This window comes from Pinus tabuliformis, chromosome 7 (assembly GCF_031772625.1).
Source record: "Pinus tabuliformis cultivar Carrire ecotype Pingquan chromosome 7, CPIR1, whole genome shotgun sequence".
NCBI lineage: Eukaryota > Viridiplantae > Streptophyta > Pinopsida > Pinales > Pinaceae > Pinus > Pinus tabuliformis.
Window position 1 is genome coordinate 666,228,343 of NC_142293.1, and position 12,383 is coordinate 666,240,725.

Here is a 12,383-nt window from a genome sequence, read left to right on the forward strand (position 1 = left end):
GTAAACCTATGATAAACTCCATTGAAACCTCCTCCCAACATTGGCTTGGAATGGATATAAAGGTTGTAACTTCCCGGGGTCTTAATTGTTTCAACTTTATTTGTTGCAAACCAAACATTCTGCCACAAACTTTTGAATATCCGATTTAAGGCCATCCCAAAAAAATCCTTCTTAACCCTGTGGTAAGTTTTAAAAATACTGAGTGCCCTCCTAAGGGAGAAGTGTGCAATTCCATAAGAATCTTTTGTTTGAGTTGGGAATTCTTACAGAGGTATAAGCGATTTTGTACTATAACAAATCATTTTGCCAGCTAAATGTATCATATGTATTGGAATCTTGTTGTAACTTTTGAATAAGTGCCCACACTTCTTCATCATTCTTCCATTCCTCCTTGCTTCGTTTATCTAATCTGGTTGGATAATAGAAATGGCGCACAACAATGCTTCCACATCCTCATCCTTTCTTGAGAGTGCATCTACCACCACATTTTGCTTCCCTTTCTTGTAGATGATTTCAAAGTCATAACCCAACATCTTTGTGACCCATTTTTTTTTTGTTCTTCAGAGGATAATATTTGTTCTAAAAAGTATTTAAGGCTATCATGATCTTTTTTACCTTGAAGTGTCTTCCCATTAGGTAGGGTCGCAATTTCTTAACTGCATGTAGTATTGCCAACATTTCCTTCTCATAAATGGCTTTGTGTAAAAACATTCCTTGATTGGACGACTTTCAAAAGCAATGGGTCTTTCATATTGCATTAAAACAACACCAATCTATTTCCTGAAGCATCACATTCCACAATAAAGGTTTTTGTGAAGTCTAGTCAAGGTTAATTTTAGGGGCGAATAATAGCCCAAAGGCGAAATTTAAGACTTTTTATATTTTAATGGGGCGAATTTTTAAATAAAATAAAAATTTTTTTTTTTATATAATTAGCCCATATTTTATTTAAAAATTAATTTATTTTTTTATTTTAGCCCAGGGCGGATAAACTAACCGAATCGAATTTGATCAAAATCGCCCCATTTGATATTTGCGGAATCGTATTTGATCAAAATCGCCCCCATTTTGATTTTGCTCCTGGTTTGGGAGAGCAAAATCGCCATTTTTGATTTACAGTTTGGGTTTTCTGGTTTGGAGTGGTTTGTGAGGGTCGATTTGGTCCCAGGAGTGGTTTGTGAGGGTCGATTTGGTCCTGGGATGTTAGATTTGTTTTGAAATGGAGGGCGGAGCTTAATTTGTTTTCAAATGGAGGGCGGCTCCCTGTTTTGACGGATTCAGCCCGCTGTTTTGGTGTAACGGATTCAGCCCGCTGTTTTGGTGTATATGGCTCCAGCGGCTCTGTTTCTGTGGATGTCGAAATGATTCCTTGGGGTGGGCAGGTAAATGCACTGTGCAGGTTTTTCATTGAGATAAAAATGCCCTGCTAATTGGATCTCAGTTTGCATTCACCTTCATATTCGGTTCTGTAGAGATTATGTACAGGCATTGAGGAAAATTGCGAGACATTGTGCTGGGTGTCCTAAATTTTGTCTGTGAATGCCTTTTATGGGTTTGGCTTTGTTGTGTGTCAGACCAGCATTGCCACTTGGGGGTTTCTTTTAACTTTTGAACCGTTTTGCCTGCAAATGTGTCTTGGCTTACATTATTGTAATGGTGTGACTTTGAATGCAGGAGCATGTTGTGCAGACTAGCCATGGGCCAATCTCTGTTTTTGTATGCGGAGACCAGGAGAAGCCTGCCCTTGTTACTTATTCGGATGTTGCCTTGAACTGTGAGTTTCATCTCTGTATCTTATTGACATGATTCTTAGCGTCTTGCAGATTGATTACGTCAGTCATTTCACGCAAAGGCAATGTTTGCGCAATTTGCATGATGGTTGTGCTTTGCTGGTAGCCCTGTATAAGTTATTGAGCACTGTGGGCATTTGTCATGGTAGCTTCTATTCTATTATTTGAGATAATCTGAAGCAATGATGAAATTTCCATATGTTCTGTTGCATTCGAAAAAATGACTCTGTAAACAGGGATCATCATTTGTATATTGGTGATCAACTTACGATCTCGATACATTTCCATGCCCACCATCTCTATGCCGATTTCAGGTTTGATTAATTCCTCAAATTTCCTATCATGGTGGACATGGAGTGAATCTTAGACTATATTGTATTTGTTCAATCAGCATGCTCAAAATCACTTTGTAGTTTGCCCTGATAGCATCCTGGTGTAGCAAACTCTTGATGACACCTCATTTTCGCAAGTGTCTCTTGCATTTTTTTCCATTTATGAAATCATTTGCTTTTATTGATTTCCGCCCTCTTGGTGTTTCCTTTTCTCTTCAACGATACTGTTAATGCATTCAGACATGCAATGTGCATTCTGGGCTAATGAGTGAAATTATTGAACTTACTTCTTTAAAGCAGTATTTCACACCAACAAGTTTTTGCTAATCTGGCAAGCAATGAGTGGAAATATGTTGATGGGCTGATGCCATTTCTGTGGTTATTGTAACATCTTCTTTTTCTTCCACAGCAATACATTACATTGATGGAATAAGAATTTTGAAGTTTTGTAAATTAATAAAATCAATTGATTGACAGAACCTTGTGATTAACCGTGTAATTGTATACTAAATTATTTGTCGTTACTAACTGGTCCGGCATCTATTTGTTTCTTGAACAGACATGTCATGCTTTCAAGGGTTGTTCTTCTTCCCTGAGGCTGCTTCGTTATTCTTTCACAATTTCTGTATCTATCATATTGATGCACCTGGACATTAGCCTCATGATAGATATTAGCCTCATGCTGATCGTGTTTTTGCAGGTGATGATGAATTTGCTTTACTTTTATGGCATGTGTGGAATTCCAATACATCTCTATGCCGATTTCAGGTTTGATTAATTCCTCAAATTTCCTATCATGGTGGACATGGAGTGAATCTTAGACTATATTGTATTTGTTCAATCAGCATGCTCAAAATCACTTTGTAGTTTGCCCTGATAGCATCCTGGTGTAGCAAACTCTTGATGACACCTCATTTTCGCAAGTGTCTCTTGCATTTTTTTCCATTTATGAAATCATTTGCTTTTATTGATTGCCGCCCTCTTGGTGTTTCCTTTTCTCTTCAACGATACTGTTAATGCATTCAGACATGCAATGTGCATTCTGGGCTAATGAGTGAAATTATTGAACTTGCTTCTTTAAAGCAGTATTTCACACCAACAAGTTTTTGCTAATCTGGCAAGCAATGAGTGGAAATATGTTGATGGGCTGATGCCATTTCTGTGGTTATTGTAACATCTTCTTTTTCTTCCACAGCAATACATTACATTGATGGAATAAGAATTTTGAAGTTTTGTAAATTAATAAAATCAATTGATTGACAGAACCTTGTGATTAACCGTGTAATTTGTATATTAAATTATTTGTCATTACTAACTGGTCCGGCATCTATTTGTTTCTTGAACAGACATGTCATGCTTTCAAGGGTTGTTCTTCTTCCCTGAGGCTGCTTCGTTATTCTTTCACAATTTCTGTATCTATCATATTGATGCACCTGGACATTAGCCTCATGATAGATATTAGCCTCATGTTGATCGTGTTTTTGCAGGTGATGATGAATTTGCTTTACTTTTATGGCATGTGTGGAATTCCAATACATCTCTATGCCGATTTTAGGTTTGATTAATTCCTCAAATTTCCTATCATGGTGGACATGGAGTGAATCTTAGACTATATTGTATTTGTTCAATCAGCATGCTCAAAATCACTTTGTAGTTTGCCCTGATAGCATCCTAGTGTAGCAAACTCTTGATGACACCTCATTTTCGCAAGTGTCTCTTGCATTTTTTTTCCATTTATGAAATCATTTGCTTTTATTGATTGCCGCCCTCTTGGTGTTTCCTTTTCTCTTCAACGATACTATTAATGCATTCAGACATGCAATGTGCATTCTGGGCTAATGAGTGAAATTATTGAACTTACTTCTTTAAAGCAGTATTTCACACCAACAAGTTTTTGCTAATCTGGCAAGCAATGAGTGGAAATATGTTGATGGGCTGATGCCATTTCTGTGGTTATTGTAACATCTTCTTTTTCTTCCACAACAATACATTACATTGATGGAATAAGAATTTTGAAGTTTTGTAAATTAATAAAATCAATTGATTGACAGAACCTTGTGATTAACCGTGTAATTTGTATACTAAATTATTTGTCGTTACTAACTGGTCCGGCATCTATTTGTTTCTTGAACAGACATGTCATGCTTTCAAGGGTTGTTCTTCTTCCCTGAGGCTGCTTCGTTATTCTTTCACAATTTCTGTATCTATCATATTGATGCACCTGGACATTAGCCTCATGATAGATATTAGCCTCATGCTGATCGTGTTTTTGCAGGTGATGATGAATTTGCTTTACTTTTATGGCATGTGTGGAATTCCAATACATCTCTATGCCGATTTCAGGTTTGATTAATTCCTCAAATTTCCTATCATGGTGGACATGGAGTGAATCTTAGACTATATTGTATTTGTTCAATCAGCATGCTCAAAATCACTTTGTAGTTTGCCCTGATAGCATCTTGGTGTAGCAAACTCTTGATGACACCTCATTTTCGCAAGTGTCTCTTGCATTTTTTTCCATTTATGAAATCATTTGCTTTTATTGATTGCCGCCCTCTTGGTGTTTCCTTTTCTCTTCAACGATACTGTTAATGCATTCAGACATGCAATGTGCATTCTGGGCTAATGAGTGAAATTATTGAACTTACTTCTTTAAAGCAGTATTTCACCAACAAGTTTTTGCTAATCTGGCAAGCAATGAGTGGAAATATGTTGATGGGCTGATGCCATTTCTGTGGTTATTGTAACATCTTCTTTTTCTTCCACAGCAATACATTACATTGATGGAATAAGAATTTTGAAGTTTTGTAAATTAATAAAATCAATTGATTGACAGAACCTTGTGATTAACCGTGTAATTTGTATAGTAAATTATTTGTCGTTACTAACTGGTCCGGCATCTATTTGTTTCTTGAACAGACATGTCATGCTTTCAAGGGTTGTTCTTCTTCCCTGAGGCTGCTTCGTTATTCTTTCACAATTTCTGTATCTATCATATTGATGCACCTGGACATTAGCCTCATGATAGATATTAGCCTCATGCTGATCGTGTTTTTGCAGGTGATGATGAATTTGCTTTACTTTTATGGCATGTGTGGAATTCCAATACATCTCTATGCCGATTTCAGGTTTGATTAATTCCTCAAATTTCCTATCATGGTGGACATGGAGTGAATCTTAGACTATATTGTATTTGTTCAATCAGCATGCTCAAAATCACTTTGTAGTTTGCCCTGATAGCATCCTGGTGTAGCAAACTCTTGATGACACCTCATTTTCGCAAGTGTCTCTTGCATTTTTTTCCATTTATGAAATCATTTGCTTTTATTGATTGTCGCCCTCTTGGTGTTTCCTTTTCTCTTCAACGATACTGTTAATGCATTCAGACATGCAATGTGCATTCTGGGCTAATGAGTGAAATTATTGAACTTACTTCTTTAAAGCAGTATTTCACAGCAACAAGTTTTTGCTAATCTGGCAAGCAATGAGTGGAAATATGTTGATGGGCTGATGCCATTTCTGTGGTTATTGTAACATCTTCTTTTTCTTCCACAGCAATACATTACATTGATGGAATAAGAATTTTAAAGTTTTGTAAATTAATAAAATCAATTGATTGACAGAACCTTGTGATTAACCGTGTAATTTGTATACTAAATTATTTGTCGTTACTAACTGGTCTGGCATCTATTTGTTTCTTGAACAGACATGTCATGCTTTCAAGGGTTGTTCTTCTTCCCTGAGGCTGCTTCGTTATTCTTTCACAATTTCTGTATCTATCATATTGATGCACCTGGACATTAGCCTCATGATAGATATTAGCCTCATGCTGATTGTGTTTTTGCAGGTGATGATGAATTTGCTTTACTTTTATGGCATGTGTGGAATTCCAATACATCTCTATGCCGATTTCAGGTTTGATTAATTCCTCAAATTTCCTATCATGGTGGACATGGAGTGAATCTTAGACTATATTGTATTTGTTCAATCAGCATGCTCAAAATCACTTTGTAGTTTGCCCTGATAGCATCCTGGTGTAGCAAACTCTTGATGACACCTCATTTTCGCAAGTGTCTCTTGCATTTTTTTCCATTTATGAAATCATTTGCTTTTATTGATTGCCGCCCTCTTGGTGTTTCCTTTTCTCTTCAACGATACTGTTAATGCATTCAGACATGCAATGTGCATTCTGGGCTGATGAGTGAAATTATTGAACTTACTTCTTTAAAGCAGTATTTCACACCAACAAGTTTTTGCTAATCTGGCAAGCAATGAGTGGAAATATGTTGATGGGCTGATGCCATTTCTGTGGTTATTGTAACATCTTCTTTTTCTTCCACAGCAATACATTACATTGATGGAATAAGAATTTTGAAGTTTTGTAAATTAATAAAATCAATTGATTGACAGAACCTTGTGATTAACCGTGTAATTTGTATACTAAATTATTTGTCGTTACTAACTGGTCCGGCATCTATTTGTTTCTTGAACAGACATGTCATGCTTTCAAGGGTTGTTCTTCTTCCCTGAGGCTGCTTCGTTATTCTTTCACAATTCTGTATCTATCATATTGATGCACCTGGACATTAGCCTCATGATAGATATTAGCCTCATGCTGATCGTGTTTTTGCAGGTGATGATGAATTTGCTTTACTTTTATGGCATGTGTGGAATTGTCAAAGAAAGTTTACTTCAACGGTATTTTAGCCAGGTATTTTAAATAATCCACTGCTTTCGTTTCTTTTTTCATGGGGTTTCCAACCCTGTTTTCATTCTGATTATTCTGTTTACACTGTTGGAACCATTGTGGGTATGGCAGGAAGTGCGCTGCAATATACAAGGCTTGAGTCTGATATTGTGCAGGCTTGCAGAAGGGTAAGCATCCTTTGCACTGAAATATGTACTTTATGGAATTGGGGTTCAAGGTATCTGACTGTGTGGATTTCATCTTATTTACCCTTTGTTGTGGAATACTCTCTAAATTCCGATGGTTGTGTACACAGCCGCTGGATGAGAGGCAGAGAAGTAATGTTATGCGCTTTATGCAAGTGATGAGTCGGTAAGTTTCAAATTTGTGAAATAATTTCTTATGTTTTGAGAAGCAGTTTTAGGTTTGAAATTGCTGATCGAATTCCCATTGGAGATTTCTCCATATTCTACCAACTTCCTGTAGAAGAGGCTTGAGAATTTTCTGTCAATTCATTGATGGTTTGCCTTCAGTGAATGCTAGGTGTCCCTGTGAATAACGTGTGTTTTGTTTTTTCATTTTTCTTCTAAGAAAACTGATATTTTTTTGCCTTAGAAGAAAATCATCTACTTTTTCATATTGAAAATAAAAAAATATACATTACATATATTTCACCTGAAGTTTATAAAAAAACAACATCATATAAGCTGTCCATTGGTCTGAATAAAACTAGTAAAAGATATGTCTCCAAGGTAGCACCTTCCATCAAAAAGTTGATACCATGAGCTCCCTGGCCCATCACACCTGTTTTTTGATAGACAATCTGCAACTTGGTTCTAATCCCTCGTCGCATGCTGGCAGGAGCAAGACTGAAAGTGAGTCTTGAGGCCCGTATCAATCCAGCATTCCAGTGTTTCAATGAGATAATACGCCATAATCAAAGAGAAGATCCACAAGGAGAGGTGGTTAAGAAATCATGGCTTCAACTAGACACAATGTTGTGAAAAGTCAAAGACTTGTGGAGGGTAAGAAGACAAATTGCACTGTTGCTAAAGAATTAGTAAAGCTTTTGGCGCACAATGAAGATGTGCAGTACATTATAAGTTTTACTATTGCAGATCATATTGGTCCTCAAATTAGAAGTTTGATTAGTTCTTGTAAGATTTGGACTAGGATTCTCTAACAGAACAAGGATTCTCTATTCTAGGAAATGACTGTATGCATTTTAAATGATTGGTTGTGTATATCACTGTTTATACGATACGTATTCAGGATGTGCAAGATCAATTTGGAGCAGTTGATGATAGAATTGATCCTAAAGTTCGTAGTGCCACTGTTCCAATGGTTGAAAAAAATGTTTCAGCCATTTGTGACCAGTGTGAATGCCACTGATAAATTGGCTAACTTTTTTGGTGGAATGTTACTGCAGAAAGAACATTGCTGGAACAGATTCACTTAAAAGAGTGTATACAGAGCACTTACACTGAAATCACTAAGAAGAAAGGGAAGAAGTCTGCATAGAAAAGTTTAAAGGAAACTTCACAAAAAACCCTTGAAAAATGATGTTGTATCAAGCAGGGCCATTATTGCAGAGATTGTGTCAAGGCCCATTACCACAGTAAATATATATTATTTAGAACTATGTTGTAATTTTTGTCAGGGTTCATGTTTAGGTTCAACTATCACTGGCTACCCTATTCTGGAAGAGCTTTTGCTCTCCTGAAGACATCTTGATCTAACTCTTCATTCTTTGTTTTCACCTCCATAAAAAATCTCTAGTGGATTCATAAATTTTCCTTTTATTGTGACAGACTATTTTATGTGGTATTGTTGGCATACCTCCTTCAAATGGTGTTATTCCTGAATCTCCAATGCACATGAAAGGCTTAGCTACCCTCAAACATCAGGTACTAATATATTGGAATTATCAATTGCAGCTTCTCAGGGAAAAGACACAATTCAGACATTTTATAGACGAGTAACTTACAAGTACTTTTGTTACAGTTGGTGCTTAGCAAGTTAGTGACAACAATCTGGAAAAGTATGCAGAAAAATTCAACCTTAGGGCAATTATACAGAAACATGCAAGAAGCCTATGAGCAAATGCAGACCTCAATGGTTTATCAGCCTCCACCTGCCTTGGTAATGGTCTTATTTTTGAGTTTGGGTGTTTCATTTTATCTAATTTTCCTCTCCCTTTATTTATTTGTCTTGTCATGTCCCAACCATTTATGCAGGCACTTAAGGAATTGAAAGAGACCACAATTCAGTTGGCCGCAAGTACTGGGAATATGGATGCCCAGTTGATGAATCAATTTTTAATGTTGACAAGGACGTGGATGGCCTGCTTCCTGTTGAGGTGAAAGAACAACAATTGAGTAATTTGTTGCAATCTCTGATGGCGGTTGGCTGCCTTGCAGTAATGCCCATGATTAGAAAGATCCCAACTTCTGTGCTTTGGGGTTACTTTGCCTTCATAAACTTGTGTTATTGGTCTGTTTTCCCATCGGGAAAATCAATAATGCAAGGTCAAATCAGTTGTGAATGATTGATGGCATAATGAAAAGGCGAACCTTTACTCAAAAAAATAATAATAGATCATTTTTTATAAATGTAGCTTTAGAATGATCTTGCTTTGAAGTAGAGACTAAAATCAAGGAAATGATAGGAAGCCTACAATGCTGGATTAGTGCTTAGTTCAAATAAGCATGACAATGAGAGGCCTTTTGAACATGATTGTGAGGTTATTGTTGATTCAAATATTTTTTCAGCAGAAAAATAAAGCATGGAGTGAACATTTAGTGCACAAATATCCCCTGTTTTAATGGATGACTAAAACCAGGAGGCCTTACAACCATATATGTAAAGTCAAGTCAATGGTTCTACATGGTTCAGTCATTTAATATACTCAAAACTTTAGCCCAAAAATTAATACAATATAAGTCTGCTCTAGAATACAACAGAAGCAAAATAGATCACATATATGCCCTTCCCACACTCATTTCTTCTGCTAATTTTGGACACTGACTACCATTTCAGTTCTGGGCATTTTTGTGGTATTGATGTTTGGCCCAACGGATACCAGCCGAAGTCCCTTCCTTCACCATTTTGGCCCCAGCAGACGCCGCACATTTCATCTTCTTGTTAGTTGTTATAATCTGCTAATCTGGTCAAGACCACAGACTTGTTTTTCTGTGCTGTGTCCTGGTCGTTGTATGAATAATCCCACTGCTTAGGCCCATGTAAGCCCAAATGAATTTCTACGCTCATTGGAAGCCATTAATGCAATCAAATACTGTTCACACAGCGCTTCAATATTTCTAAAATAGTTAAATTGATGTTCACTAGAAGTGTAACAGAGGAACTGAAACTATGAACAGGTTGGACAATCATTGTTGATTCAAATATAACAAAAGATATAATTAATGTTTCTAGAGTAGAAGATACATTTGAGTGGAATTGTCCTTAGCTCAATTGTAATTGCAGCGCTATGTCTTTATTTAAATTCGGTGACTGCAAAAAAATATAATGGGTGTGGATGGTTTCTAAGGTTGAAAAGGAGATGTCAATATGGTGTAATAGATGGTTATCATCAAGGGGGATAAGTTAGTGCTGGTGAAATCCCTACTTGAAGCCATCCCTGTGAGCAAATGCAGACCCAATGGTTTATCATCCTCCACCTGCCTTGGTAATGGTCTTATTTTTGAGTTTGGGTGTTTCATTTTATCTAATTTTCCTCTCCCTTTATTTATTTGTCTTGTCATGTCCCAACCATTTATGCATGCACTTAAGGAATTGAAAGAGAGTACTTTGAGACATTTGAGAAGGAAAGGGCCAGTGAACTAGGTTTCTTTGGTTTTTAGTGCATTTGTTTGCATTCTATATTTGTAGAGATTACATCTCAGATTAAACTTTGAGTTGGGCTCATGCTCTGGCCATCAAAGCATTTGAATGCTGGGGGTTTTACACCCCTTTAAAGTTTTGCAGCGATCTTTTGATTAGATCTTCAATGTAAGACTTCACGGAAGTCAAAAACTGGCAGGCAGAAAAAGTCCTGCATGCTGTACTGACAATGAGATGTCTAGGGTAGTTTAAAATAACTTCTTGTTTCTTTTGAATAAATCTTCTTGTAATACTAGATAGGCCACTCAGTTTTGGTGATATTTTCAGTGCTTTGTTTAGTTATGTGAATTCGTTAGATGCAAAACAAGTATTGGTTAATTTCATGAAAACCAATCTGCAGAATTGGAAATGTAAGCATATGTGCATGAATGTAGTAGAGAAAGGGGTACTGTTCTAATTGAAGTGGGAGTGAAAGAGACCTTTTGAAAATGTTATTGTTTCAAGCAGTTGGAACGGTATCAGTAGGAATCAGTATGTAGAAATTAAACAAAATAAATGGGAATCAAGGCGAATCAAGCATTGTATTGCATATCAAATCTAATAAATTACCAATGATTCTACAGCTCTGGTTAAGTACTCAATAGTGCTTCCAAGGTTGCAGAACTTCAATCTACAGTCATAGATATTGAATGGGGTGTTTGCAGTTATATTGTTCCTCTGCCAAGAACTCTGCTCTTTTGGACCTCAATTCCCCTCAAATAAAAAAGTTTTGTTTAATTGGAACTTATTTACATCCTAACATGCAGGTCGATTGCCCACGGGGCTTTGGATTGACGGTGAATGGGTGCGATGTTAAGGCACTCCTTGCGATAGGTCATCGGTTCAAATCCCCGTGGGTACTTAGGTTAGTCTAAACTAGAAAAAAAACATGCAGGTCGATTTCTCCAAGAGAATGTACCTGGGCAACAAATGATATCCAAGTTGAAATCTTAACAATGGAATTAACTAATTATTTTCAATTGATTTCCTTCATTGTTGCTAGTTGATTTTTCCTGGGATTATCGACATCTCATTTATTGGGTTCACCTCACCCTGATTTGAACTTCTTTCATTTGAATCAACTTCATCTCTGGTTAGAACATTTTTTGATTGATTTCATTTTCCAACAAATGTGGTATTTAAGTTACTTTCTTCTTGCAAGTCGATTTTACCGTTATTAGTACACTGCTAGTAGATTTGTTTGACATGATCATTTTCTTCAATTTCAGGGTCGACTAGCTTAATGATAGTGTCCTTTTGCTTCAGCTCATGTTCATTCATCAGTTCTCAATTGATTCTCTCTGTGTTCAAAATGGATTCAAGTAGCTTAGGAATTACATCGATTTCCATGTTCATTCATCAGTTCTCAACTGATTCTCTTTGTGTTCAATGGATTCAAGTAGCTTGGAAATCACATCAATTTCCTTTTATATTGTATTAAAATGTACAGGAATGTCATAGTGGAATTGCTTTCCACAACAATACTTCTTTGTAACTATGGACTTTATCTCAACTCAACTGGATTTCATTTCTAACAAGAGATTTCCTTAATAAATTCCTCTTGACAAATTTTTCTGTTATAAAACTTTGCAAAAGCATACCCTTGGTATAGCTCACTACACAAGAAAATTCATATTTGAAGCATAATTCTTATACTTGCAACTTTCATTTCTCTGTATAGACTTTCTAGAA

General features: G+C 36.4%; 2 protein-coding genes across 3 annotated transcripts; both read left to right on the forward strand.

The window, feature by feature from the left end:
• The first annotated feature begins 1,175 nt into the window (after positions 1–1,175).
• Positions 1,176–8,296, forward strand: LOC149249214 (protein NDL2-like). Its single transcript, XM_089452357.1, has 6 exons — positions 1,176–1,382; positions 1,675–1,774; positions 5,970–6,037; positions 6,756–6,833; positions 6,942–6,997; positions 8,239–8,296. The coding sequence occupies exons 1-6, from the start codon at positions 1,362–1,364 to the stop codon at positions 8,294–8,296; spliced, it is 381 nt and encodes a 126-aa protein (XP_089308483.1). The 5' UTR covers positions 1,176–1,361.
• LOC149249215 (putative boron transporter 2) lies at positions 7,125–9,938 on the forward strand. 2 transcript variants are annotated; one of them, XM_089456201.1, is made up of 6 exons: positions 7,125–7,181; positions 7,671–7,834; positions 8,239–8,427; positions 8,621–8,716; positions 8,814–8,951; positions 9,047–9,938. In XM_089456201.1, the coding sequence occupies exons 4-6, from the start codon at positions 8,681–8,683 to the stop codon at positions 9,170–9,172; spliced, it is 300 nt and encodes a 99-aa protein (XP_089312327.1). In that variant the 5' UTR covers positions 7,125–7,181; positions 7,671–7,834; positions 8,239–8,427; positions 8,621–8,680; the 3' UTR covers positions 9,173–9,938. The 2 variants fall into 2 exon arrangements, with proteins under 2 accessions (XP_089312327.1, XP_089312328.1); XM_089456202.1 differs by lacking the exon at positions 7,125–7,181 and having other exon boundaries at positions 7,198–7,834; positions 8,239–8,716.
• The last annotated feature ends 2,445 nt before the right edge of the window (positions 9,939–12,383 follow it).